This window comes from Aedes aegypti, chromosome 3, assembly GCF_002204515.2.
Source record: "Aedes aegypti strain LVP_AGWG chromosome 3, AaegL5.0 Primary Assembly, whole genome shotgun sequence".
In the NCBI taxonomy this organism is placed as follows: Eukaryota; Metazoa; Arthropoda; class Insecta; order Diptera; family Culicidae; genus Aedes; species Aedes aegypti.
The window spans coordinates 341,954,589-341,978,067 of record NC_035109.1 but is presented as its reverse complement, the minus strand read 5'-3'; the positions used below and the strand labels follow the sequence as shown (position 1 = coordinate 341,978,067).

Genomic DNA, 23,479 nt, shown 5'->3' with positions numbered 1-23,479 from the left:
GGTATCTTTTATACATGCGTAGCCCTGCGCTGCACTCATACTAGGATGGTGCGAACGAAATGGATGAAGTAGCAAACGAAGCGAAGGGGCGGAACAGCGCTCACCATTCTACGGGTATAAAAGAGAACCGACTGGTTCGGTCGGGCATCAGTTTCAGTTTTCGTTTGGAATCTAAAACAACGTTAGCAGCACGATGAGGCTGCTTGGGCACGTCAGGAGTTAATCATCAATATTAACCTCCGTTTCCCGAGCAGCCTAGATAGCCGCGTAGTGTCGGTAGCGGTTGTTTCAACTGGCTAAGAATTAACACTACGGACTGCCTGTTCCGGTGGTAAAAGTCCACCTCACAGGTGACCCCTAATTTATGGTGTGATGCGTACCGTGCCTAAGAATGAATGGTTAGGGGGGTCTAAATAAAACCTAACCGCAAACGGAGCCTGTGGGGTACCAGGGCGCCCTCCACAGTATTGAGTCCTTCCTGTGCTACCCGGAGCAATGGTGCAGGTGACCTTGTGTTTCTCCGAGATAATCGGCTGCCCTTCTTCAGTCTCTATCTTGAGGCTTAATAAGGGTGGGATTATGAATATGTTGACATTTAATTTAAATTATCACCTATATGGATTCGCATTATGCGTTTTACACAGTGTATTCTGTGCTCTTTCGCCTTTGGCGACTTTAAATAGATACCGATCTGGTTTTTTCGTTGCTGGTCTTTTTCGTGCTGAGATTGCAAAAAGCTTAATCCTGCCTAGTTTGGGTAGTGGCTACGGTTAGGTTAGCTCAGATCAATCTTCAGCATAAAAGAACAGCAACGATCAATCTTTGCAGACTCATGCAAAATGGTGCAGCCCAAGTGGCGCTAGTTCAAGAACCCTACTTTCGTAGAGGGAACTTCTATCTAGGTAACCTTGTGGACCCAGTTTTTGCTACTTTTAGCAAGCTTGAAATGGCAAACTCGCGCTCCATGCCCCGCGCATGCGTGCTCGTTAATAAAGCAATCGTTGCTACACTCATTTCTGAGTTAACTACCAGAGATGTATGTGCTGTCACAATCGATGTTTCTGTTGGTGACCTCAACAGGAAATACGTCTATTGTTCGGTATATTTACCACATGATGAACCATCCCCAACGGATGACTTCAAACGAGTTGTCGTACACTGCGTAACAAAAGGCCTTCCGCTGATTGTGGGCAGTGATGCCAATGCTCATCACATCATCTGGGGCAGCTCGGATATCAATTTGAGAGGCTCCAGTCTGATGGAATACTTAAGTAGTACAGACCTTGGATTACTTAACATAGGCAATCGCCCAACCTTCATGGTTTCTAATAGAGAAGAAGTGTTAGACATAACGCTCTGCTCGAATAGAATCAGTCACGAGTTGACGAATTGGCATGTATCAGATGAGGAATCATTATCTGATCATCGCTACATCTTCTTTGAACATTCAAATGTAACTGCGCAGACTTTGCGTTTTAGGAATCCCCGGTCAACAAACTGGGAACTCTACATTGAATTGGTTGCGACCAAATTTCATGGATATTCTCCGTCCATTGAAAATCCAAGTGATCTGGATGATGCCGTTGATAATACAACATCCTACATTATGGAAGCTTTTGAAGAAGCATGTCCTCTGCGGTCTGTAAAGACTACAAGAGGGACCCCATGGTGGAATTCCGATCTGACTAGACTCAGGAAACAATGTAGAAGGAGTTGGAACAGACGCCGTTCAGCTGGATCAGAGTCGTTCAAGTCGGCTCGCAAGGCTTACAAGAAGGCTCTTCGTTCTGCTGAACGATCCGGCTGGAAAAACCTTTGTACAAATGTTTCCAGTTTGAGTGAAGTCAGTCGGTTGAACAAAATTCTTGCAAAATCTAAGGATTTCCAAGTGAACGAAATTCGCTTACCTAATGGTGACTTTACTTCTTCCGATGAAGAAGTTTTAGAATGTTTATTCAATACACACTTCCCCGGATGTGTGGACATAGCATCTACGGATGAACCAAATGTCTTTTCATGTAGTTACGAGTCTCTGGCCTCGGCTCGCAGTATCGTAACTACTGAATCGATTCAATGGGCACTTAATAGTTTTGCTCCTTTCAAATCTCCAGGAGCGGATGGGATTTATCCTGTTCTGCTCCAAAAGGGATTTGAGTCTATCAAACATGTTTTGAAAAAGCTACTTGTAAGCAGTTTTGCTACCGGGTACATTCCCAAATCCTGGCGTGATATTACTGTAAAGTTTATCCCAAAAGGAGGACGTGCGTCGTATGAGGAAGCGAAGAGTTTTAGACCAATCAGTCTGACCTCTTTTCTTCTGAAATGTCTGGAACGCATTATCGATCATCACATCCGTGATGTTTATTTGGCAAACATGCCTCTTCATGTGAATCAACATGCTTACCAATCTGGAAAGTCCACTGTGACTCTTTTACACAAAGTTGTATATGATATCGAGAAAGCATTCGCTCAGAAGCAATCGTGCTTGGGTGTTTTCTTGGATATTGAGGGTGCCTTTGATAACGTGTCTTTCGATGCCATATTGGAAGCCGCACGAAACCATGGGCTACCTACAATGATTACCAATTGGATTCATCAAATGCTCAAAAACCGACATCTCTTCTCGACATTGCGTCAAGCAGCGATTCGAAAATTGAGTATTTGCGGATGCCCCCAAGGGGGAGTCTTGCCACCACTTTTGTGGAATCTCGTAGCAGATACGCTATTGAGGCAACTCAATAATAGCGGTTTTCCAACATATGGATTTGCCGACGACTATCTAGCTCTGATAGTTGGTATGTGCATAAGCACCCTATTCGACCTGATGCAAAGTGCTCTTCAGGTAGTCGAGAGTTGGTGTCGCCAATATGGCCTTTCGGTTAACCCGAATAAAACATCTATTGTTCTTTTTACGGAAAGACGAAACCGCGATGGAATTCGACCTTTACGTCTTTTTGGCACTGAGATTAATGTGACTGATCAAGTAAAGTATGTCGGAGTCATTCTAGATTCCAAACTTTTATGGACAGCTCACATTGATTTCAGAGTCAAAAAAGCTTGTATGGCCTTCGGTCAATGCCGGCGAACCTTTGGTAAAACTTGGGGCCTCAAACCTAAATATATCAAATGGATTTACACAACAGTTGTTCGACCAATATTGGCATATGGATGTCTTGTGTGGTGGCAAAAGGGCGAAGTGAGAACAATCCAATCAAAATTGGGCCATCTCCAAAGGATGTGCTTGATGGCGATGTCTGGTGCGTTCTCTACAACTCCCACAGCAGCGCTCGAGGCCCTTTTCGACGTTGCGCCACTACACATACATCTTAAACAAGAAGCACTTTCTTGCTCTTACCGTTTATGGGTACTGGATCTACTGGAGAAAAATCCAGTGAATCGTAGATCTACACACACTTCGTTGTTTCCACTTTTGGTGAATTGGGACAAAATTGTCCTTGCTCCAAGTGATCTCACAATTGCTTGTAACTTTCCTTACAGGACATTTACCACACAATTCCCTTCACGGGAAGAGTGGACATCTGGCTATTTGGAAAGAAGTATATCAAACAATATAGTATGTTACACTGATGGCTCCCTTCTTGAAGGTAGAGCTGGTGCAGGAGTATATTCTCGTGAGCTAAGGCTGAATCAGTTTTACTCACTTGGTAGAAACTGCACCGTTTTTCAGGCGGAAATATTTGCTCTTATGTGTGGAGTGCAATCAGCACTTCAACAGCGCGTAATGGGTAAAGTCATATACTTCTGTTCAGATAGTCAGGCTGCTATAAAAGCTCTCGCTTCGGCCAACTCAAGGTCGAAGCTTGTTATCGCATGTCGAACTCAAATTGAGGAACTGAATTCAGTCAACTCTGTAAACCTTGTATGGGTACCTGGCCATTCTTCCATCGCTGGAAATGAATTGGCTGATGAGCTAGCTCGCGATGGAGCATCGCATGACTTCATTGGCCCTGAGCCGGCTATTCCAATTTCGAAGTGCTGGGTGAAGCTTCAAATAAACTCTTGGGCGGCAACTCAGCACAAGCAATATTGGAATAGTTTGGAGTCATGTCGTCAAACAAAATTGTACATTACTGAGCCATCTACAAGGGTGGCGAAGTATTTAACAAATCTGTCAAAGCAGAATTGCAGTCTCTTGGTCAGAGCGTTGACAGGCCACTGCCGACTCAACTATCACATGGCAAATATTCAGCGTGCTGACTCATTTGTGTGTGATAGTTGTGACTCCGATTATGGAACTTCGTATCACCTGATATGTAACTGTCCAGTTTTTGCGCAAATGCGATTCCAATTACTTGGTAAACACTTATTAAGTGAAACTGAATACAGAAGCCTGAATCTTCAGGACATCCTGTTATTCTTAACCCGCTGTGGTAATGAGCTATAGGCTCTCTTTACGCTCATGCGTTTTGCAGTGCCCTTTTTAGGGCGCTGTTCGAACCCATTGTGGTATGGAGCTACATGCTCTCATTTCGCTTATGCGATCTTCCCTCTTCAAGGGACCCTACTCCTATTTCCTCCCATCTTTCCCTTCCCTTTCCTCTCCCATCGGGTAGATGATGAAATAGGCTCAAATATGGCGATGGCACAAATCTCCCAACTGGTGGGGAACGTGCCTTTGGAGCCGGCCTTCTGATACCTGATACCTGATCTTTTATACATGCGTAGCCCTGCGCTGCACTCATACTAGGATGGTGCGAACGAAATGGATGAAGTAGCAAACGAAGCGAAGGGGCGGAACAGCGCTCACCATTCTACGGGTATAAAAGAGAACCGACTGGTTCGGTCGGGCATCAGTTTCAGTTTTCGTTTGGAATCTAAAACAACGTTAGCAGCACGATGGCACCGAAAACCAGCGGAAAGGCCGCGAAGAAATCCGGCAAGGCCCAGAAGAACATTGTCAAGGGCGATAAGAAGAAGAAGAAGCAGCGCAGGAAGGAAAGCTACGCCATCTACATCTACAAGGTGTTGAAGCAAGTTCACCCCGACACTGGCGTTTCGTCGAAAGCCATGAGCATCATGAACAGCTTCGTCAACGACATCTTTGAGCGTATTGCCGCCGAAGCCTCCCGCCTGGCCCACTACAACAAGCGTTCGACGATCACATCCCGCGAAATCCAAACCGCCGTCCGGCTTCTGCTCCCGGGAGAGTTGGCCAAGCACGCCGTTTCGGAAGGCACCAAGGCCGTCACCAAGTACACCAGCTCCAAGTAAATGACGACCGACACTGCGTTCAATCACACCAAACCAAAAGGCCCTTTTCAGGGCCACTATTTCAATCCCGAAAAAGAGTTGATTTTGAAAATCTGACACTAGACTGTTTTATCACACTATTGAACCGACTGAGGTAGTGTCACGGCGGTGACTTCATACGTGACAACACCCCCCTCTCTGATCAGTTTGAATTTATCCAATTCATTTTATTTATTCGATGTTATCAGTTTCAGTATTGATTAATTATAACGATTACAGTTGCAGAGATTTGGATCCCCATTCAGCTGCGTAATAAATAATAGGAATTTCATTGTTAAGCAGTATAGGGAAACATCTGTTCACAAAAAAAACCCTAGATCTAAGTTTTTCCATCCGTTTGAATTTAAAACAAGAAGATCCACTTCGTACGTTCAACATTTCTGCTGATTGCAAAAAAATGTTGTACCTTAACCACACTCCATTCACTAGCAGAACGTTTAAAGTTCAATATTTATGCTGATTGCCATGTTGCACCTTAACAACTTCATTTTTGCTATCGGTTGTGCTGCATGTTAGTAGTTTAGACAATTTTGACATCATAGGACTAGCTAGCTAGGCAGGCATGATGACAAGTTTCGTGGTTCGTTCGTTCTTCTTCTCAACGTATTGGAAAGAAGCTCATTATGTTTTCTAGCGTCCCATTACAAACGATCTCGTAAGAGCATCCCAGCAGTTCAGGCTATCATAATAATGTTTATCGAACAACAGTTGATGCAAATGTTATCGATCGGATAATCTCGATAATGCCATCAATCGGTTCCCATTGATGGGGCCCATTCACATAGTTCATGGGTGGGTGGTGTGTCTTCGAGATGTAACGGGTCAAACGAAATTGGGAAAACATTCTTATACACAATGGGTGGTGGGCGCGTTGCAAATGGTCATTGTTGGCGTTATGAAATTTGCGAATGATGGTGACATGACACGTTGTGTGGTTGCCATTCGGCTTCCTGGCTCGGGTGTTGCTCAGTACTAGCACGGACAGACACGTTGAACAGCCCCTGAGGGCACTGTACACAAAAATATATCTCGATCGGGGGAGTGTAGGGTGCAGTTTCTACACCGGGAACACGTGCCGTGGGGCATGTTAGGGACTTCCGAGAACAATTTGTCGCGAATTCAGCGCGACATGTCCGGTACTACTGCCGCCAGAAGAGATTGTATGGAATGTTCATTCGATGCAACTGCAGCTAGCAAAACCGATGCCTATTCGGGCAGATTTCGCACTAGCTCATTTGCAGATTCCACCGCAGGGAGGGTGCTTGCTTTGCTTGCTTGCTTCTTGAAGTAAAACATTCTCAGATAAACTAGATCCATAGTAGCACGTGCACTGTCCTTTTCCAATGCAGTTGCCGCCGATGGCTGAGGCAATGCCAGCAATTTGCACACATTCGACCAACCAACAGTGCACAGGTGGAAGGTGATTAGTGTTTGGTGACATTGTTTTCCGGACAAAATGGCACAAACTTGTGTGACTGACGTCATAGTCGAGCCCAAGTTTTCGGTATGTTTGATGAAAAACATCAAATTAACATTGTTCAAAGTTTACTAAAACCAAACGCGTAACATCGCTCGTCGGCACTGGGAATGACTTTGTTTGAGGCTCATTAGGGGCCATTAGACACCGGCATACTGGCTATACCCGCATGTCACCGCAAAGAGCAACCATTCATGTTGCCAAATTCACCACCGCCGTGCAGGGTGGTATTGTTTCAATAGTTACTATTGATTGTTTTATCGAGCAAAGCCACACCATATGGCGCACGGGTGCTGTAAAGACATGTCTCAGCGGTGCTTCTCGCGAAACCGGCCCGATGTGGCGATGACGGGCTGCTAGCGAGACTCATGCACTCACCAAACGGACATACTAGACAGGCAAATACTTAGTGCGATTACCGGAAAAATGCGTTTTAAAAAGGTGTTACCAAAAATATGTACAATATTTCGCGAACAGTCATCCAGTGGACGACCATGTCTGCATCCCTAACACAGACGACGAAATCGAACACCGCACTGTTGCCAGAATTTCCGTCATTCATTCGTTTACTATCGCCATCGTGTGAGTGTTACTCTAGCTACCTATCGAGATGTCTGAAGTTGCCACTGAAGCCGCTGCCGCAGCCCCGGCTGCCTCGCCAGCCAAGACCAAGAAGCCAAGGGCCCCCAAGGGACAGGGCAAGCCGAAGAAGCCGTCGACCCACCCCCCAGTCAACGACATGGTTGTTGCTGCCATCAAAACCTTGAAGGAACGCAACGGATCGTCCCTGCAGGCCATCAAGAAGTACATCGCCGCCAACTACAAATGCGATGTCGCCAAGCTTGCCCCATTCCTCAAGAAGGCCTTGAAGAATGGCGTCGAGAAGGGCAAGTTCGTCCAAACCAAGGGCACCGGCGCTTCCGGTTCGTTCAAGCTGAAGGCTGAAGCTAAGAAGGCCGCCAGTGAGAAGAAACCGAAGAAGGCCGGCGAGAAGAAGGCCAAGAAGGCTACCGGAGAGAAGAAGAAGGCCACCAAGAAACCAGCTGGGGAGAAGAAGGCCAAGAAGCCAGCCGGCGAGAAGAAAGCCAAGAAGCCGGCTGCAGCCAAGAAAGCCAAAGCTGCTGGTGCCAAGGCTGCCAAAAAGGCCGGTGGTGTGAAGAAGGCTGCTGCTCCGAAGCAGAAGGCCACCAAACCTTCCAAGACCGCCGCCAAGAAGCCCAAGACCCCAAAACCGAAGAAGGCTGCCCCAGCCAAGAAAGCTGCCGCGAAGAAGACCGCTGCCAAGAAGTAAATTTGGGACAGCAACCGTACTGTTGTAAAACAGTATCTAACATCCAATCAGTCCTTTTCAGGACTACCATCCAAGTTTAGAACAAAGAGTTGCACAGTCAATGATATTCCATTCCTCTCACAGAGGGAAATAAATCCCCCCGAAAAGTTACGTGCACTTTTTGCCACTGAATGGCGAATTCTTCCCGAACCCTTTCGCAAATCAATAAAATTGGCCAATCATGCACCCCTTTCTCTGCCAGCAACTGTAAAGCCCGGACAGGTAGGCGAGCACTGGCTGGCACTCACTGTAGCGGTGCATCCGTACCCAAAGCAAACCTCCACTAGAGGAACAGCTTTTGATACACTCGAATGATTCAAGGATTTGAAGAAGTCTATCGACTTAAAGGCTCCCCCAGATCTAAGCGACAGCGACAAAAAAACGTCGCGATTTCGCAGCGATTCGCGTCGTGTCAGTCAAGATGGTTCCATAGAAGAGTGCTTGCAGCGACACAACAACGAAATCGTGTCGCTGTCGCCGTAAAAAGTCGCGTAGTTTTGGGGGAGCCTTATTTAAATCGGGTTGAGATTCGTAGCGTTGCCTTGTGAAACCAAAACATGTTTTCGCGGCAACCTGGAATCGAACCAAGGACCTTGCGATCGATAGGCCCGTGCGTTTTCAATACACTCAGGCAAATGGACTATCGAAATACATTGGATGCACTTATGAAAATTCGCCACAATAAATCGGGTTGAAATTCATAGCTTTGCCTTATGAAACCAAACATTGGCAACAAAAAATGTTTCTCGCAGCAACCTGGAATCGAACCAAGGCCCTTGCGATCGTTAGGTCTGTGCGTACACCACGCGCCTACCGACGCCTGGATGTGAGTTGATGCTAAAACGAAACATAAAGCGTTCGTATGTCAAAATGCAAAATGTATGCATTTCGATAGTCTAGTTCACAGGTTCGTACGTACCGGACCTACTGGGCAGGCTGAGTATCGACATCCCAAGTAGAGCGGTCAAGTACAGTTTGCTGCTAATTACCAAAGTAATCTTGACAGCTGATCCAGTATGAGCGAACTGCCACTATTTTCCTTGCGGAATAATCAAATTACTCTTGTGGATGTTGCAAATTAAATTAATTGGCAGTAAAATACTAAGCCCAGGGATTGGCTTCTGAAAATCTCAATCTTTCGGGGCCAATGGGTCGACCTTGCTCAGTATGTTTGATTTTCGTAATCCAATGCTGTTCCACTATTCCAAAGATGAGAGCAAATCAATACAGTGTAACTGATTTTAAGCGTGATTGGCGAATCGAACGCCTCACATCCCCATCGCAGTTTGGGTACGAGAGAAAGAGAGTGAGCACCGCCGCCATTTGCTTGCGTGCACCGAGAAAAATTTGCGGCTCGAAAATTTGGCCCTGAGCTCCTGACACTCAAATTGAAACCGGTAAATTACTTCCGCCGCTGTTACTACACGTGGAGCATTTCCGTTGGAGTGAACGCGTCTTCATTATCAAAATTTTTTGTGCTCATTCTTTTGATTTATTTCGCACATGGGGTTTTGCGAATGCCTCTTCTTCTTCTCATTTTTCTTGGCCGGCTTCTCACTTTATTTTTTTATGTGACCATTTTGCTCACATGGCTTGTTGGGAAGTTGAACCCAGACACCTTCAGCATGGGTTTGCTTTGTAGCCACCGACTTTACCACTACACTAAGGAAGGCCTTAACTGCTATTTATCAACATTATGCTCTTCAAGTGCGTCTTACTGCCGAGTTTCAGATAATTTGGCCGATGCCAAACTCCAGATGCCAAAATAAATCAGTGTTTCATTAAATTGATGTTTCTCTAAAGTAATTAAATCTAGGGTGAATTAAAATAATAAAACAAACCCACACATGTAGCAGCATCTACCTTACCTATTCAATTTGTAATCGATTAGTTAACTAATGAGAGATTAGAAACTCTTAAAATGCTGTTCCCAAGGAAATCTGGATTTATTGTGGTATGAATATTCAACAACTTAGGATTTTTTTTTGCATCCAATATGTTTGAGTGCAAAAACTTTCGGCAAGATTATTTTAGGCTAGTAAACTTTTCTTTCAAACTCTTGAGTCAAAAAGTTAGAGCCAAGCTCAAAAAATCAAACAAACATTGTTTGGTACTACATTGCTAATTATTGAGAAAAGTGAAACCTTTTTAAGAAGTTAGTACCGTAAAATGGGGTGTTAAGGACTCGTGGGGTTTTAAGGGATTGAACTTCTCCATCAAGTTTGAAAAGTCACAAAAACGTCGGAAGTCGATATATCTTGCTTGCTTTGTTCGGAGGATTGTGAGCTGCATTATGTGATCGGGGATATCTATTAATATTAGGTATTGTGGAGTCTAGATATTGAAAACGATTCAAACCATTTTTGAAAGAATTTTATTGGCAAAAAAGATTTAACTACAAAACAATGAAACAATATTAACAAAAATATGTGAGTAACCCAGAACATAAGTATATTTAATTGAGATCACAACGCAGACAAAAGCTTTTGAAAATGTTATCTAGATTTCGCCTTTTAATATTTCTTATGGAAAAAGTTTCTTTTTGAAAGTTAGCGGGGTGTTAGGGGATTATCTTTTCTACTACTTTTTCCAAGTTACAAAACTCGTTCGATTTATGCCGATATATGTTCCATTATACTTTAGGCTTGTTCCGTGAAGTAAAGCTGCATTGTAAAGGTTAAGGGGACTATTTTGTTTGTTACTGAATATTACTAAAATGTCTAGCCCTGAAAATATGGGATTTTTTTTTTTTTTTTTTTTTTTTTTTTTTTTTTTTTTTTTTTTTTTTTTTTTTTTTTTCTCAGAGGCACCCGAGTTGCGCGAAGAGTGAAACCAAATCTACCTATCGAACTGTCAAACTGTCTACCTATCGAGCAGACCAGCAAAACAAATAGGGGCTATTTTCGAAGACGAAGGAGAACAATCATTCAAAGAAGCAAATGCAAATATATAGGTTATGATCCTGTTGCATTTAAGTATCAAAACCAATTCAAGACAAATTCAATATCGAGTTAGGGAGAGTTAACTGTACCGTCAAGCTACCATTCACCGTGCATTTAAGAAAAATTTGCACTTCAAAAAAATATAAAACTATTCCAAATAATTTGAAGCGTACTAGAATACCACTACGTAGCGGGCAATTATATAATAATTCAGGGAAAAATCTAAAACTAGTGATGCATAACAAAAAATTAGTCAAAAATTATGTTTGAAAATGTCATGTTAAGGTCGCCTCGTACCGTTCTATGTGTCACCATTTACCGTGCACACTAGTGCACCATTCACCGTGCGTATAGTTTTCGTCATGATTTGATTTTGTATCTTGAAGAAACGTTGTTAATGGAGCAACTATGTTGCTAGTAGTGTGCGCATTCATTTTTAAGAGTATTCAAATCTTCATTTACAATAAAAACTATACAAAGTTTAAAAATTGGCTAAATTATTATTTTTTAATTAAAATCGTTATAGGAGGTTTGACTGTATTGTCCAAACCATTCCATATTCACTTAAATTCTAAATATGAAGTAGTTTAATGACGACATAACAATAAATCTAATATTATCGCATAATTCCATGCCTTTTACACTATACACGGTAATAGGATCCATATATATTGAAAAGGATCCATTCACCGTGCATTTGGGTTTCGACTGAAACACAATAAAAATTCTAATTTGCATTAAATCTCATTGCTCATACGATGAAATACATCTTACTAATAATATCCACAGTGAAAACTTGTTGAAATTTTGAAAAATTTCATACTCTATCGTTAAAATAAAAAATGTGATTTTTTGGCGTTTCTACTAAGATTGTTGCAATATCTCGTTATCAAACAGAATTCACATGATTTTGTCTACATAAACTAGGTTTTTCAAAATTATTTGTGGCAAAAACTACTTCGTTTCATCAGTTTTATCTTATTTTGCTGACCAAAGAATGATTTGTGAAAATTGTATGAATATTCTGTAGGAATTTGTATATGTGCACGGTGAATGGAGGCCGCACGGTGACTGGTGACTTAACGGTATATAGGTTATGATCCTGTTGCATTTAAGTATCAAAAACAATTCAAGACAATTTTACGAAGTATTGACAGTTTCCAGATTAATAACTATGAAAGATTTAGCAGTTAAAAGAAAACGGTTTGCGTTTGCAGGAGTTCCAAGTTCGATAATATTGATGTATTATCTGATTGAGGTTGAGCATAACTTATGAAAATGAATGAAAGCATCAAAGTTATTGATCAAAAAGATTATGTTTTGTTGTTGGCAAAATATGGTTTCATTTGCGAAAGTCAAATTCCTTTACAACCCTGTTTTGCAGTTACGTCAAAAATCACACATTTTCATGATTATCTCAGAAATCTGCCATAGGATCCTCATAATTGTGTTTGGCACGCGACGAGAGAATCCAGTACTGACCCGATTTTGTCAGCCAATTTCAGATTTGTCAAAAAATTGGTATCGTCATGTTTTACCACGTACCCTCTTTAAAAGTCCATGTAACCATGTCGAAATTTGAAAAACGGGAACAAAATAAAATGACCCGATTTGGTCAGCCTAAAATTCATCGAGGGGCTGACAAAATCGGGTCCTTACTGTAGTAGGGCTGTCCTTTGTTTAATTATTGACATACTAGAAGTTGCTTGAAAACACCCCATTTTACGGTAGACATTTCATCATCCACTTTCAATACATTACATACAATACAAACTGATTTGTTCAAAGTCATAAATGCTTGTTGTGGTTTGTAGATTCGAAGCTTGGAAATGTTCGTTCAAAACGATTTTCCCGGTGACCTTCTCAAATTCCCGGTTTTTCCCGTCGGTGGATTCAAATTCCCGTCTCTCACCCGGTTCGGTGATTCGTTTTTCCTTCGTTTCGTTTCGGGTGCGCGAACACAATTCCAGTGCTTGTAAATATTGATTGCAACCGCATCCAGTGAGCGGGACATTTCTCATAAGGTACAGTGTGGAACATGATGAAATATTTGTTCGTCCATCGCATTGTGGAACCGAGCGAGGCAAACTAAGAAGTTCCTAACGCAATCCTAATGGAATTTGATGAGTGGTAATAGGTAATAGGGAGTGGTACGACGAGCGTTCCGTACCTGACACTGAAGTCCGGAGTTGAGATGCATGCACGTGAGATTGGTATGGAAAGATGCACGCACTGGATTTCACCGGCGTGGCATCATAGCGGTTGTTGTTTTCGAACCGACCGAAGTACAACAAGTAAGTAACAACAGTAGTGCCACCCCGGGAAATGACAGTGCTGACTAGACTAGACTATGTATGTATATATATTGGCATTTTATGGTGTCTTCCAATCGGAGACGAGAATTTTCTCCCCAAGCCACGCCACCGCCGGACTGCAAAAGCGTGTAGTGCTTGTCCCATTAGATTACCCTTGCTTTTAGTGTGTGAACATTTGTCATATCAACTCCTTGATGAGTGTGTTTGGTGGCCCTGAAAAGGGCCGTTTGAAGAGCGAAACTTTGGAATGCGATTTAACCTCCGAAACCGTACAGGGTGCGTCCCTGACGCTTCAGAGCGTAGACAACATCCATAGCGGTAACGGTTTTACGCTTGGCGTGTTCAGTGTAGGTAACGGCATCACGGATGACGTTTTCCAGGAACACCTTCAACACACCACGAGTTTCCTCGTAGATAAGTCCGGAGATACGCTTGACTCCTCCACGACGAGCCAGACGACGGATTGCGGGCTTGGTGATACCCTGGATGTTATCACGCAAAACCTTGCGATGACGCTTGGCGCCTCCTTTTCCGAGTCCTTTGCCTCCCTTGCCACGGCCGGTCATTTTGGATGAATTTGGTTCTGTGTTCGACGACGGTAGTACTGGAACTGATGGCTGCGCCAAACACTAGCGGCCACTTTTATACCCACTCGAGGGTTGAGTTCTTCTTTCCTCTCTTGCTTTTTCTATTCTTCCGTGGCTTCCGATTGGTTGCCTGCATCGATATGAGCATATAAAAGAGGACTGCCTGGTTTTTTGACCCTCGTAAGTTCGAAAAGTTATCGCGAGTGCAATGGGTGGCAAGAGGAAGAAGAAGAGCCTCTCACCCAATAAATCCCAATCCAGCCCCTTGTCGAAGAAAGACAAGCGATCCAGTGCCTCCAGCGGAGTCGACTTTGGCCGCGAGCTGAATGCCAGCCAGTCGAACATGTACGCGCTGTTGGATGACATCAGCGACCGCGACGATGACCAGTGCTCCATCCACACTTCGGCCACCCCGAGCGAGCGAGTTCCTCGTTCCCAGGTCGAAGCGAGAGCGATCGTCAGTGGTACAATGAAGGCGAATTCTCCCCCGATGAAGAAGAAGCTGCCCCCGTTGGTGGTGAAATCTCTTCCGCTCGAGAAGCTGAAGAAAGTGATGCAAGCAATCAACGTCCGAGCCGAGTTCCAGCTCACCGGGATGGGCATTAAGCTCATCGTCAAGTCGGATCAGGAATTCAGCAAGGCGAAAACGTACCTCTCCAAGTCTGGTGCAGAATTCTTCACCCACGATGTGGCAGCGGAGAAACCATTCAAAGCCGTCGTTCGCGGTCTCTCGCAAATGGACACCAACGAAATCCTATGCGAGTTGAAGGATGTGTACAAGCTACAACCGCTGGCTGTCTTCAACATCAACAGGAGGGCGGCAACCTCGTCGACGAAGTATCGCGATTGCCTGTACCTGGTACATTTCGCGAAGGGAAGTGCCACTCTCGGAGCACTGAAAGCAGTGCGCACCCTCAACGACTGCATTGTCAAGTGGGAAGCGTACCGTGGACCAAATCGCAGCGTGACGCAGTGCATGCGGTGCCTCAACTTTGGCCATGGCACCCGCAACTGCAACTTGAAGCCAAGGTGCAACTTCTGTTCCCAGGAGCATTGGACCGAAAACTGCGTTCTCGAGGGTGCTTGTGAGTTCAGATGTGCCAACTGTTCTGGACAGCACATGTCGACCGACAAGCGGTGCCCGAAGCTCGAGGAATACCAACGAATCCGGAAGCAAGCAACAACAAGGAACCAGCCGAATCAGCAGAAGAAGAAGAAGCCAAACCTCATCAACCTCGACGAGTTTCCCGAGCTACCTCCACCGATGTCATCCTCCGGTTGGCAACGTTCACGTTCGCCGCCAAGAGCTCCCCCTGGTGGCATCCCGCCCGGATTCAGGTGGGGCAATCCGAATGGTGGCTCAGAACCAATCAACCAAGGCTTCCCGCAACCGGAGGCCCTTCCAACATCTGTGTCCAGCACGATTGCACATCTCGCCGCTCTCGTTGCTGAGATGCAGAAAATGATGATGCAGATGATGCAGATGTTCCTCAGCTTCAACGTTCAACGTCAAGGTTGCTAATTGGAACGCCCGCTCCCTGGCGGCCAAACATCTAGAGTTCATCGAGTTTCTAGAAGCCAACCGAATCGACATCGCATTTATTACGGAAACTCATCTGAAGCCGTCCGTAAGTTTCTACCTGCCGGAGCACTCCGTCTTCAGACTGGATCGCCCTGGTGTACAACATGGTGGTGGCGTAGCCATTGCCGTTCGCAAGGGATTCAAGTGCCGTGCGCTGCCGGATTATCGATTGAGCACCATCGAGGCGGTCGGAGTAGAACTGCTTACACCGACTGGGCCAATCGAAATCGTTGCAGCCTACAATCCACTACAGAGCAAGCTCTCGGATGGTTCCTCCATTCGCTTGAAAAACGATCTCCAGAAGCTGACTCGACGGATGGGTAAGTTCATTCTGGCTGGCGACTTCAATGCCCGTCACTCGTTGTGGGGCAATGCGAGGAACAACAGGAACGGTATGGTGCTTGCCGAGGACCTTCAGGCAGGGCACTATGTCGTTCTCCATCCGGATTCTCCAACACACTTCTCCCCGGCCGGAGCTGGTTCCACATTGGACATTGTCATCACGAACATCTCGGACAACTGCTCCAACTTGGTCGCCTTGACAGAGCTGCCATCTGACCACCTACCGGTGGTTTTCGAGGTGGAACATGCCATCAATCCACGACAACAGTATCGGAGGAAAAACTACCATCGTGCGAACTGGCCCCAGTTCCAGCAGTTCGTCGAGGATCGGTCCAATGAGAACCCGGTTCTGGTGACGGCGGAAGACATCGACAATGCTCTCCGAGAACTCACTGATACCATTGGTGAGGCGGAGTCCCGATTCATCCCATCAACTGCAGTAGTAAGTAAGTTCACCAACATTGACAATACCACGAAACGAATAATATCCCTTAGAAATTGCATTAGAAGACAATATCAAAGAACCCTCAATCCATCCCGTAAAATTCTCTATAAAAAACTTAACAGAATCATTGCCAATAGAGTTAGTAAGTTTAAAAACAAACAGTTCAACACAGATCTCAAAAATTTGCCAAACTACTCCAAGCCCTTCTGGCGTCTTGCAAAAGTGTTAAAAACAAAACCCAAACCAATACCACCTCTCAGAGAACCAAACAAAATTTGCCTAACAGCCAGTGAAAAGGCAAATGCCATTTCAAAGCAGTTTCTAGCCTCGCATAATCTGGGTCGGGATATAGTTAGTCCGATGGAGCCGTTGGTAACCGACAGCATCAACCGATTGGCCAATACACCAAACGCGCTTCCAGCTGAAAAGAGGGTCACATCAGCAGAACTGACGACTAGCATCAAGTTCACGAGAAACATGAAGGCTCCAGGGTTCGATGGAGTGTTCAATATAGTCCTCAAGAATCTTGGCCCCAAGGCGATCAACGTTCTGGTCAATGTCTTCAACAGATGCCTCGAGATAGGATACTTCCCTTCCAGTTGGAAACTATCGAAGGTGGTTCCCATTCCGAAGCCGGGGAAGGATCCCACCAATCCAGCCAGCTACCGACCAATCAGCCTACTCTCGTCAATAAGCAAGGTGTTCGAGAGGGTTGTGTACCGTAGGCTTCTGGACCACACCGAAGCGAACAATATACTGTTGGATGTCCAGTTTGGATTCAGGCGGGGGCACTCAACAGTGCACCAACTGCAAAGGGTGACCAACCAGATCAGGCGGTCGAAGCAGTTGTCGAAGACAACAGTCATGGCGTTGCTAGACATTGAAAAAGCTTTTGATAATGTCTGGCACGCCGGACTCACACACAAGCTACTCCAGCAGAACTGTCCCGTCTATCTGGTGAAGATTATCTCCAACTACCTCGCCGGAAGAACATCCCAGGTTAGCGTTTCCGGTACACTCTCGAGTCCGTACCCAATCCCAGCCGGAGTGCCACAAGGCAGTATACTTGGTCCGATACTATACAACTTGTATACTTCGGACATCCCCCCGCTTCCAGCTAGAGGCTCCCTATCGCTGTTCGCTGATGACTCAGCGATTAGCTACACCGGGCGGGTCATCAGAGCGCTAGTGAACAAACTACAAAAAGGACTTGATGCCTACGTTAAGTACCTGAAAAATTGGAAGATCCGGGTGAACGCCATCAAGACCCAAGTCATTGTTTTCCCGCATAGGAATACGGACCGCCTCAAACCGAACGGGAAAATAAAAGTGCTTGGCAACGAAGTAGACTGGGTTGACGTGGTGAGATACCTGGGTCTTCTGATGGACAGCAAGCTGCTCTACCGACCGCATGTCAACGATAGGGTGCTAATGAGCACTTCCACGCTGAAAAGGCTCTACCCGATGATCAATCGCCGATCGAAGGTCTCCAGAACCAACAAATTGGCCATCTACAAACAGGTAGTCCTTCCAATGTTGCTGTACGGCTCCCCGGTCTGGATGGGATGTGCCCGGACCCACATTAGGAAGCTACAAACCGTTCAGAACAAGTACCTAAAGATGATTCTGAAGCTCCCATGGAACACAAGGACGGCCAAGGTCCATCGGCTAGCAAATCTTGACCCAATTGCGGTAAGGCTGGAAAATGTAGCTTTGAAACATAGAAACAGAACTGTTCAATCCGAATGGCCAATAATTAGGAACATCTATGTTTAACATGGGTTCTTTGTACATATTGTAAATAGTGTAAATAGTTAGGAGTAGTTTAGATTTAGATTATAATGAAACAAAACAATGAAATGTTTAAAAATTATCATTAATATTCAAACAACAAAACATAAACAAGTTAGTAATAACTAAATGAAAACTATCAAAGTTTGAAAAGCTTATAGCGGTATCACTTAGAATGTAAGAAAAATGATTGTTTCAACAAGAAAAAATGAAATACATACATATTAATTTAAAAAAAAAAAAAAAAAATTTTTGACCCTCATTCTGTCGCTGCGTTTCAACTGATCCGTTTGGATTGAAAGCAAATTAATCATCATCTAACACAATGGCCCGTACCAAGCAGACTGCTCGTAAGTCTACTGGAGGAAAAGCTCCTCGCAAGCAGCTGGCTACCAAAGCCGCTCGCAAGAGCGCCCCAGCCACCGGAGGTGTCAAGAAGCCTCACCGTTATCGGCCAGGAACCGTTGCTCTGCGTGAAATCCGTCGCTACCAAAAGTCGACTGAGCTGCTGATCCGCAAGCTGCCATTCCAGCGTCTGGTTCGTGAGATCGCCCAGGACTTCAAGACCGATCTGCGCTTCCAGAGCTCGGCTGTCATGGCCCTGCAGGAAGCGAGCGAGGCCTATCTGGTCGGTCTTTTCGAAGATACCAACCTTTGCGCCATCCACGCCAAGCGTGTCACCATTATGCCCAAGGACATCCAGCTGGCTCGCCGTATCCGTGGAGAACGCGCTTAAATTCGGTCTGCATTATAGTTGCCATTCTCAACAAAACGGCCCTTTTCAGGGCCACTAGAGCATTCCCTAAAAGAGTTGTGTGAGCAATTTTCCCTTCAGTGTACCTAAAACTGTTTGTTCCCCTGGGGGAACGATTACTTCCTAAAGCCCCTTGACCTTCCTCCTACCACCGAACGATCATACTCTCAACACTGATGAGGGAGGTACGTCAACCAACCGACAACTCGAGTTGTCCCTTCATGCTTCGCTTTGCACACACTTTTGAATGTGCATCTCCAGCGCGGACTTCATTCTCTGGTACCGGCCGTATGTTTCCCCTTCTTCTTATGCTCTTTTCCGGATTCAGAAGCTTTCCCAGCTCGCCTCCCCTTGTTGCTACAAACTAGACAACTCGAACATCCAACATTGAAAGTTTGACCGTATGATTGAAACGTAATCTTTGGCTTGTTTACTTTGAAACACACCCCTATGATAGTTATAATTGATAATTGTGGGGTTTGGAAATTGATTGATTCCTTTAATATTAGGAGCTCCTGATATAGCCTTTCCTCGAATAAATAATATAAGTTTTTTAAATACTACCTGCTTCATCAACTCTTCTATTGTCAAGCAGTAGATAGTAGAAAATGGGGCAGGAACTGGATGAACAGTTTACCCTCCTCTCTCTTCAGGAACAGCTCACGCAGGGCTGGCTGTTTCAATGTTTTATGTTTCTGTTTCGGCAAATTGAACTCCAAAAATCGAAAGTTCGAGGTATCCCGAACAGAACATTTAAGAAGCCCAAACGTTTCCCCCCGCGGAATCTAGGAATTGATTCAGAAATGGTCATAATATGGCCGATATCTCTTCATCGATCCTCTCTGTGGCTAAATTAGATAAATCTGCAATATTTCAACAACAACTCTCTAGCGGTGGACTGGATATTGTCGTCCTGAAAAGGACGGTTTTTGGTTTGATGCACGCAGTGTAACTTATGCCTTCTTTTCGGTTTTCTTCGGCAGCAAGACAGCCTGAATGTTGGGCAGAACACCACCTTGGGCGATGGTAACACCGGACAGCAGCTTGTTCAATTCTTCGTCGTTGCGGATGGCCAACTGCAGATGACGGGGAATGATTCTGGTCTTCTTGTTGTCACGGGCAGCGTTTCCTGCCAATTCGAGCACTTCAGCGGCCAGATATTCCATAACGGCAGCCAAGTAGACTGGAGCGCCGGCACCGACACGCTCGGCATAGTTGCCCTTCCGGAGCAGACGGTGAATACGACCGACTGGGAACTGCAATCCAGCGCGGTTGGAACGGGACTTTGCCTTTCCCTTAACTTTGCCTCCTTTGCCGCGGCCAGACATTTTGTGGTTGAGTTTGAGTGGACTTGAGAAACAAACGTTCACGAAGCGTACGTAAGCGGTACTGATGGTGATTTCACCGGATGAGGGTATCTTTTATACATGCGTAGCCCTGCGCTGCACTCATACTAGGATGGTGCGAACGAAATGGATGAAGTAGCAAACGAAGCGAAGGGGCGGAACAGCGCTCACCATTCTACGGGTATAAAAGAGAACCGACTGGTTCGGTCGGGCATCAGTTTCAGTTTTCGTTTGGAATCTAAAACAACGTTAGCAGCACGATGGCACCGAAAACCAGCGCAGGCAGTACCAACGCTCTGGTCTGCCTGCGTTGAAAAGCGAAGTCAATCGCATATCCAAAATAATCAAGGCCAGAATGGTGGACCTCAGGAACGATGATTTTTCCAACAAGATCCGCTCTCTCCCAGATTGTGCTAGGCCATTCTGGAAGATGACCAAACTTTTAAAATCCAAACCCAGACCTATTCCACCGTTGATCCCATTAGACAACACCGACTCTAAGGATCGCTTGATAACCCCTGCGGAGAAGGCTGCTGAGATAGGTCGGCATTTCGTCAGCTCCCACAATCTAGGGCTAGACATTCCTAGCCCACACGAAGCTGCTGTTTCCGAACACGCAGCTAACCTACACCAATCTCCCAACGACTTCTCGGAGGAGTTGGAGATCACTGCCGACGAGTTGCTGGCCTATCTCAAAACATCCAAAAACATGAAGGCCCCAGGTTTCGACAACATCCTGAACTTGGAGCTCAAGCAATTGAGTCTCCAGTTCTACCAACATCTGGCACTGATTTTCAATCAGTGCCTCCGACTTAGCTACTTCCCCTCGTCGTGGAAGTCAGCAAAAGTCATCCCCATTAAGAAACCTGGGAAGGATCCTTCCTCCCCCAAAAGCTATCGACCCATCAGCCTTCTCTCAGGGTTATCAAAGCTTTTTGAAAAAGCGATCAACAGACGGCTGCTTTCGGCAGCCGATCAAAACAACATCTTGCTCGAGGAACAGTTTGGCTTTCGACGCGGTCGTTCAACCGTGCACCAACTGACTCGAGTAACCAACATCCTCAGGCGGAACAAGTCCCTTGCCAAATCCTCCGCCATGGCGTTGCTTGACGTTGAAAAAGCATTCGACAACGTCTGGCATGACGGCCTGGTGTACAAGCTGCACCGATACAATCTTCCCACCTATTTGGTGAAAATCATCAAACATTATCTGTTTAACAGGACGTTCAGGGTTTCCCTTAATGGAGTCAACTCAGATCATCACAACATCCCCGCAGGTGTTCCACAGGGCAGTATTTTAGGTCCCCTACTATACAACCTGTTCACCTCGGACATGCCTCAGCTCCCTGAAGGCGGCTCTCTGTCACTGTTCGCTGACGACACATCAGTCGTCTACAGCGGCAGATTCACGAGAGCACTAACATCTCGACTCCAGAGAGGCCTGAACGTTTTGTCAGATTATTTGAACAGCTGGAAGATCTGTATCAACGCAGCGAAGACCCAGGTCATCCTCTTCCCCTATTCCAAATCCCCCAGACTTGTTCCGGCTGAGGATTGTAAAATCACCCTCGGTGGATCAACGGTGGAATGGTCTGATGCAGCCGACTACCTTGGGCTAACGTTAGACAGCAAGCTTCTCTTCAGACAGCAGGTTGACAAAACGGTCATCAAAAGCAATATCTTGCTAAAAGCACTTTACCCACTCATCAACCGGAAGTCAACTCTGTCTTTGAAGAACAAGCTTGCTGTTTACAAACAGGTCATTCTTCCAGTAATTGAATATGGCGTACCAATCTGGGAGAGTTGCGCTAAAACCCACCATCTGAGGCTCCAGAGGACCCAAAATAAGTTCCTCCGGATGATCCTCAACAGTCCTCCGAGAACGAGGACAACCGAGGTCCACCGTCTGGCCGAGATCAAAACTTTAGAGGAGCGCTTTGGTGACTCGATTGAAAAATTCAGGGCTCGTTGCCACCAATCTGGCCAGCAGGTCATCCGGGACCTCGTTCCCCCCTAGGTTATCAAATTTTTTGTAGTGTAAATAGTAGTAGTTAGGTTATCAAATTTTCTTTTCTTTTCTTAAAACTACCAGAGCCTTAAAGGCCGATTAATTACACTAGGGTAAAACCAAATCTATTCCACAACGAGAACAAAAATCAACCAAAATCAAAGCTGAAGGACCTGAAGGTCAAACTCTTAATTTGTAAAAATAATTTTTGTAAAACACAATGGAAAATAAACATGAATTTAATGCAACCGAAAACCAGCGGAAAGGCCGCGAAGAAATCCGGCAAGGCCCAGAAGAACATTGTCAAGGGCGATAAGAAGAAGAAGAAGCAGCGCAGGAAGGAAAGCTACGCCATCTACATCTACAAGGTGTTGAAGCAAGTTCACCCCGACACTGGCGTTTCGTCGAAAGCCATGAGCATCATGAACAGCTTCGTCAACGACATCTTTGAGCGTATTGCCGCCGAAGCCTCCCGCCTGGCCCACTACAACAAGCGTTCGACGATCACATCCCGCGAAATCCAAACCGCCGTCCGGCTTCTGCTCCCGGGAGAGTTGGCCAAGCACGCCGTTTCGGAAGGCACCAAGGCCGTCACCAAGTACACCAGCTCCAAGTAAATGACGACCGACACTGCGTTCAATCACACCAAACCAAAAGGCCCTTTTCAGGGCCACTATTTCAATCCCGAAAAAGAGTTGATTTTGAAAATCTGACACTAGACTGTTTTATCACACTATTGAACCGACTGAGGTAGTGTCACGGCGGTGACTTCATACGTGACAACACCCCCCTCTCTGATCAGTTTGAATTTATCCAATTCATTTTATTTATTCGATGTTATCAGTTTCAGTATTGATTAATTATAACGATTACAGTTGCAGAGATTTGGATCCCCATTCAGCTGCGTAATAAATAATAGGAATTTCATTGTTAAGCAGTATAGGGAAACATCTGTTCACAAAAAAAACCCCTAGATCTAAGTTTTTCCATCCGTTTGAATTTAAAACAAGAAGATCCACTTCGTACGTTCAACATTTCTGCTGATTGCAAAAAAATGTTGTACCTTAACCACACTCCATTCACTAGCAGAACGTTTAAAGTTCAATATTTATGCTGATTGCCATGTTGCACCTTAACAACTTCATTTTTGCTATCGGTTGTGCTGCATGTTAGTAGTTTAGACAATTTTGACATCATAGGACTAGCTAGCTAGGCAGGCATGATGACAAGTTTCGTGGTTCGTTCGTTCTTCTTCTCAACGTATTGGAAAGAAGCTCATTATGTTTTCT

The 23,479-nt window shown here is 45.2% G+C and overlaps 5 protein-coding genes across 5 annotated transcripts; 3 read left to right on the top strand and 2 right to left on the bottom strand.

The window, feature by feature from the left end:
* Positions 1-4,857: 4,857 nt before the first annotated feature.
* Positions 4,858-5,232, top strand: LOC110678250 (histone H2B). Its single transcript, XM_021850869.1, has one exon. The coding sequence runs from the start codon at positions 4,858-4,860 to the stop codon at positions 5,230-5,232; it is 375 nt and encodes a 124-aa protein (XP_021706561.1).
* A 2,126-nt stretch (positions 5,233-7,358) lies between these two features.
* LOC110678249 (histone H1-like) lies at positions 7,359-8,039 on the top strand. Its single transcript, XM_021850868.1, has one exon. It carries the CDS (start codon positions 7,359-7,361, stop codon positions 8,037-8,039), a length of 681 nt encoding a protein of 226 aa, XP_021706560.1.
* Positions 8,040-13,589: 5,550 nt separating this feature from the next.
* On the bottom strand, positions 13,590-13,901 carry LOC110678248 (histone H4). Its single transcript, XM_021850867.1, has one exon. The coding sequence runs from the start codon at positions 13,899-13,901 to the stop codon at positions 13,590-13,592; it is 312 nt and encodes a 103-aa protein (XP_021706559.1).
* A 5,888-nt stretch (positions 13,902-19,789) lies between these two features.
* On the bottom strand, positions 19,790-20,164 carry LOC110678247 (histone H2A). Its single transcript, XM_021850866.1, has one exon. The coding sequence runs from the start codon at positions 20,162-20,164 to the stop codon at positions 19,790-19,792; it is 375 nt and encodes a 124-aa protein (XP_021706558.1).
* Positions 20,165-22,423: 2,259 nt separating this feature from the next.
* On the top strand, positions 22,424-22,807 carry LOC110678246 (histone H2B-like). The gene has a single exon (XM_021850865.1). The coding sequence runs from the start codon at positions 22,424-22,426 to the stop codon at positions 22,805-22,807; it is 384 nt and encodes a 127-aa protein (XP_021706557.1).
* The last annotated feature ends 672 nt before the right edge of the window (positions 22,808-23,479 follow it).

Bases quoted from the DNA above. Each gene is read 5' to 3' on its own strand.
- LOC110678250 (XM_021850869.1), top strand. From the start codon at position 4,858: ATGGCACCGAAAACCAGCGGAAAGGCCGCGAAGAAATCCGGCAAGGCC.
- LOC110678249 (XM_021850868.1), top strand. From the start codon at position 7,359: ATGTCTGAAGTTGCCACTGAAGCCGCTGCCGCAGCCCCGGCTGCCTCG.
- LOC110678248 (XM_021850867.1), bottom strand. From the start codon at position 13,901: ATGACCGGCCGTGGCAAGGGAGGCAAAGGACTCGGAAAAGGAGGCGCC.
- LOC110678247 (XM_021850866.1), bottom strand. From the start codon at position 20,164: ATGTCTGGCCGCGGCAAAGGAGGCAAAGTTAAGGGAAAGGCAAAGTCC.
- LOC110678246 (XM_021850865.1), top strand. From the start codon at position 22,424: ATGAATTTAATGCAACCGAAAACCAGCGGAAAGGCCGCGAAGAAATCC.